Source organism: Penaeus vannamei, chromosome 40 (genome assembly GCF_042767895.1).
Source record: "Penaeus vannamei isolate JL-2024 chromosome 40, ASM4276789v1, whole genome shotgun sequence".
In the NCBI taxonomy this organism is placed as follows: Eukaryota; Metazoa; Arthropoda; class Malacostraca; order Decapoda; family Penaeidae; genus Penaeus; species Penaeus vannamei.
Window position 1 is genome coordinate 4,679,218 of NC_091588.1, and position 5,658 is coordinate 4,684,875.

A 5,658-nucleotide genomic window follows, 5' to 3' on the forward strand; every position below is an offset into this window, starting at 1 on the left:
CTAGAGCAGGAGACTTCTACTATGAGCGGGATCAGTATCAACTGGTTATAAGGGACACCTGTTTGGCACCGTGCGAAGGTCGAGCTCGTTGGTGCTATGTAATACTAGGACACCCTGGGTTCTCGGCGTCTGGCAAGGTCGTTCACATACGATACCGGTGAAGGTGCTATGAGGTTTTAGTATAATCAGTGTTATTGGAATTAATCTTTTAATAGATTTTTACGCACACACACACACACACGTCTCTCTCTCTCTCTCTCTCTCTCTCTCTCTCTCTCTCTCTCTCCCTATATATATATATATATATATATATATATATATATATATATATATATATATATATATATATAGATGTATATATATATGTATATATATATATATATATATATATATATATATGGATAAATACATGTGTGTGTGTAATATATGTGTATATGTGTACCAGACTGGAAATGCGTGGGCAAAATATTTCAAAAATCGTAACTTGCGTAGTTAAATTTTCAGTTTGTCCAAAAAAGCACGATTTGTGGTTGCACGACTGTTGTCATGGATGGTGCATTTTATATATACTGCGTTTATACGTTATCAGAATGGGTTGTGATTCTCTCTCTCTCTCTCTCAACCTGGCATAGGTCAGTTTAATTGATATATATTTTTTTTTAGGTCAGCAAAAATTGACTGATTTGGGCCGATCCATGATGCGCGGTAAACAGGCACTCGACAACTTTGCGCAGTTAAAAAATAGGAAAGGGAGAACTAAGCGGTGGAAACAAATATACATATACCTATGTATATATATATATATATATATATATATATATATATATATATATATATATATATATATACATATATATATATATATATATATATATATATATATATATATATATATATATATATACATAGGTATATGTGTGCCTGTGTGTATATATATACATATGCATCTATATGTATATATATATATATATATATATATATATATATATATATATATATATATATTTATTTATTTATTCATTTATTTATTTATACAGATATACATACACGCACACACGCAGACACACAAACATACACACACACACACACACACACACACACACACACACACACACACACAAGCACGCATACACAGTATTCAAACACAAACCGATACACACAGACACCTGCATGCGTGTATAAACGTACTGTGCACTACTCGCCCTCAACCCGGGATCCTCTGTCAACCCCAAGTGTCAGTTTTCAGTCTTCTCTCTCCTTGGTCCCTCTGTGCTGTATCGCGTGTCAACAGCCGATACAGTGAATTTTCACAGCTATCAAAAGTATCGCAGTTCCTTTCACTTTTACTGTATGGTTTTCTTTGAATTTTGTGGTTATTTCGTTTTTTTTCTTGTATTGCTTAATTTTGTTGTTGTTGTTGGTCGTATGTATGTATGTATGTTGACATGGACGGTATTCTTTATCTTCATTTCCATTTACATATTAACTATCATTATTATTGATAGCCTCATCATCACCACCACTAGCATTATTATTACGATTACTATTGTTATTATTATTATTCCTATGGTTGCTATTGTTGTTGTTTTTATCATCATTTTTATTATTATATTCATAATCATCATCATTGTATGATTATCACTGCGTCATTCTTTTCACAGAATAACAAAGGGACTTGAAACATTTTGTCTTGCAACTATTTGTACAGGGGAGAGAGAAAGACCATCGTTTCAAGATCAAAGAAACACTTGTAAATATATGATTTTTTTTTTAATACAAGTGCCATTATATATAGAATGAATGTATGATTTATATTACGTTATGAAGTTTTCTAACTCCCTTAGAATCAGTGGTCGTCACGGAATGATTACCGTAAATTGGACGTTGGAGAACTTATTTTATGTTCATGCGTAGATGTCGAATGTACGCACGCACATTCACACAGATGCACATGCAGACACACACACACATACATACAAGCACGCACTCTCAAACACACACATGTATGTGTATCTATATATCATTATTCACACACACATACATATATATGTGTGAATGATAATATAAAAGATATGCATACATACATACATACATATATACATACATACATACATATATATATATATATATATATATATATATATATATATATATATATATATATATATATATATGCATATATTACCAGGATCATGTTCCAGACAATCACTGGAAGCGACATTCTATGGCCTCCCAACACCCTAAGCCTTTCTCCGCGGCCAGTACCTGTCCAACACCTAAATCCAGTTCCGAGCTCTTCGTCCGCCTCGTCTTCGGAACTATATATAGACACGCTATGGAAAAGAAGTCACACCAAGACGCACCTCCACACCCTGCAGTCATGAAGAGCGTTCTCATTGGTGAGTTTGAATTGCATTTTCTCTCTCTCTCTCTTTCTCTCTCTCTCTCTCTCTCTCTCTCTCTCTATCTATCTATCTATCTATCTATCTATCTATCTATCTATCTCTATCTCTCTCTCTCTCTCTCCCTCTCTCTCTCTCTTCTCTCTCTTTCTTTCTCTCTCTCTCTGTCTCTTTTTTTTTTTTTTTTTTTTTTAATTATACTGATTTTGAAACTGTGTATATCGGGATATCTGAACAGGTGGTACCTATGGATATAGATATCTATTAAGTGGTTTTAACTATGCATACTCTCCAAACTGAATGTCAAATATCAGTTTATTTTCTTGTTTCAGTTGCGCTGGTAGCATTAGCGGCTGGCAACAAACTCCCACAACAAAGGCCGTTTGATAGCACCGTCAGGCTCGCTGATCCCGGATATTTCCGCCAGGGATTCGCCGAGGATTCCTTCCGTGATGGCGAAGGTCGATTCCAGAGTAATTCCTTCAGGTCTGAGAATTATGAGAACCGAGAAGCCGAATTCGGATCGAGTAATTTTGGACGTTCCGAACTCTTCGATGAGGACAGCCAATTCCAAAAGGTAACTGACAGTGCTCGCCGACAGTTCCAGGATGAATCACTGCAGCAAAACCAGAAGAATTCCTTTATTTCATCTACCCGCAGTGAGCAGGATTATGAACCCCAGAGTCAAACAGCTAAATTAACTTCCGGCAACCAAGTCGTGTTAACTAGAGGACAGACTTTTGGAAATCGATTTGAATCTGCAAGGCAACAAACTAGTTCCCTTGAGAATATTAATGCCAACCAAAGAAACTCTGGAGCAATTTCACCTGTAAGCAATAACTTCCAGAACTTCAATAATGTATACAACTCAAACAACCGTCAAGGTTCATTTAGCCGTTTCAACCAACAGAATTCCAACAGTCAAGATAATCTGAACAAGGTTTTCCAACCCAACTTTGATCAAGAAAGTTCTAACTACCAATCCCAGTCTAATTTCAACCAAAAGAATTCCGGTAATAGATTCCAGTCCAACAGCAACCAGGAATCTTCGGACAATCAACTTCAATTCAACCAAGAGAACTACGACCGATTCCAATCTAACTTCAACCAAGACCTTCCTACTGGCCAATTTCAACCTAGATTCAACCAAGAGTCTTCCGGCAACCGATTCCAGCCTAGACTCAGCCAAGACGTGTCCAGTAATCAATTCCAGTCTGAATTCAACCAAGGACTTTCCAGCAACCGATTCCAACCTAATTCCAACCAACTTTCTGCTAATCGATTCCAGGAAGAATTCAACCAAGAGCTTTCCAACAGCCAATTCCAATCCAGATTCAACCAGGATGATTCTAATAACCAATTCCAGTCAGGCTTCAACCAAGATACATCAGATAGCCAATTCCAGTCTAACTTCAATGAGGGAACTTCAAGAAAAGGTCCCCAGTCTGACTTTAATCTAAAGAATTTTGATAATCTCTTCCAGCCCAACAACGAAAATTCTAGAGTCCGTTTCCAGTCTAACCTGAACAGTCAAAATTCTAACAACCGTTTCCAGTCTAAAACTAACAGTCAGACCTCAAATGACCGCTTCCAGTCCAGGCAGAACTCCAATGGCCGCTTCCAGTCCAACTTTGACAGTCAGAAATTTGAGAACCGCTTCCAGTCTAAACTTAACAGTCAAACCTCAAACAACCGCTTCCAGTCTAACCTTAACAGTCAAAATGCCAATGACCGCTTCCAGTCTAACCTTAACAGTCAAAACTCCGACCGCTTCCAGTCTAGCTTTAACAATCAAAATTCCAATCGCTTCCAGTCTGAACTGAACAGCCAAAACTCCAATGAGCGCTTCGAATCTACCTTTAACAGGCAAGAATTCGACAACCGTGTCCAGTCAAACCTGAACAGTCAGAACTCCAATGACCGTTTCCAGTCAAATTTAGAACGGCCAATTTCGAGTTTCCAGTCCAACCAACAGAATTCCAACATTCGTCTCCAGTCCAACCAACAGAGTTCCAATGCTCGTCTCCAGTCTAACCAAGTTTCCAATGCTCGTCTACAGTCTAACCAACAGACTTCCAACGCTCGTCTCCAGTTTGACCAAGTTTCCAATGCTGGTCTCCAATCCAACGAACAGTCTTCCAATGCTCGTTTCCAGTCTAACCAAGTTTCCAATGCTCGTCTCCAGTCCAACCCAAATCAACAAGTTTCTAACAGTCGCATCCAGTCTAACCAACAGGCTTCCAATGCTCGTCTCCAGTCCAACCCAAATCAACAAGTTTCTAACGGTCGCATCCAGTCTAACCAACAGGCTTCCAATGCTCGTCTCCAGTTTGACCAAGTTTCCAATGCTCGTCTCCAGTCCAACCAACAACAGTCTTCAAACGCTCGTCTCCAGTCTAACCAAGTTTCTAATGCTCGCCTCCAGTCTGACCTCAGTCAACAAGTCTCTAACAGTCGCTTCCAGTCCGACTCCAACCAACAGAACACCAAGAACCGTTTCTCACAGTCCTCTGAGTCCGACTCCACCTCCCTCTTCCGATCTGGTTCATCCTTCGAGTTTTCCGACGAAGGGGCTTTCGAACCCCTGAACCTTCCATCGGGTGCCACCTCCTTGTTGGGAAGCATCTCGACCTCCTTCAGCTGCACTGGTCGCCCTTACGGATACTATGCTGATCAGGACAATTCGTGCCGTGTCTACCACATTTGCAATCCGGCTTACTTTTCTAGCGGCATTGTGGAAACCTATCAACACAGGTGAGTTCTTTGCTGTTTTAACAGGCTTGCATATACATAGTTATAATTTATATATACATATATAGAGAGAGAGATATATTAACACACATACATGTATATATATGTATGTATATACATATATACATACATACATACATATATATATATATATATACATATATAATATCAACTTTTAAAAAATGTTGCAGAAATAAGCAAAAGAAATTTTATTTACAAAACACGGTATACCAATATGATATCCCTTCTACAGCTTCATGTGTGGCGAGGGAACCGTTTTCGACCAGAGGGAACTGACCTGCGTGGCTGAGTCGGCCGCCATCCCCTGCCAGGAATCCTCCGACTACTTCTCTCTGGAGCGCTTCAACCCTCCCGAAGACAGTGAATTCTAAGAGTTACTGTGGTGGTCAATAACGGATGAAATATTTCCCTTTGTTCTAAGATATACTGAACACTGAGGAGATTGTAATCGAAGTGAGATAATCAAAATAATAAATATGGTATA

The 5,658-nt window shown here is 38.6% G+C and overlaps 1 protein-coding gene across 3 annotated transcripts; it reads left to right on the forward strand.

Moving 5' to 3' along the window:
- The first annotated feature begins 2,358 nt into the window (after positions 1–2,358).
- Positions 2,359–5,658, forward strand: LOC113824513 (putative uncharacterized protein DDB_G0286901). 3 transcript variants are annotated; one of them, XM_070117236.1, is made up of 4 exons: positions 2,359–2,399; positions 2,735–4,566; positions 4,639–5,156; positions 5,407–5,658. In XM_070117236.1, the coding sequence occupies exons 1-4, from the start codon at positions 2,381–2,383 to the stop codon at positions 5,543–5,545; spliced, it is 2,508 nt and encodes an 835-aa protein (XP_069973337.1). In that variant the 5' UTR covers positions 2,359–2,380; the 3' UTR covers positions 5,546–5,658. The 3 variants fall into 3 exon arrangements, with proteins under 3 accessions (XP_069973337.1, XP_069973336.1, XP_027233049.2); XM_070117235.1 differs by having other exon boundaries at positions 2,735–4,411; positions 4,442–5,156; XM_027377248.2 differs by having other exon boundaries at positions 2,735–5,156.

What these genes read in the sequence shown, in the direction of transcription:
- LOC113824513 (XM_027377248.2), top strand. An exon ending in GTGGAAACCTATCAACACAG is followed by an intron (nt 5,157 to 5,406) that starts GTGAGTTCTTTG and finishes TCCCTTCTACAG; the next exon opens with CTTCATGTGTGGCGAGGGAA.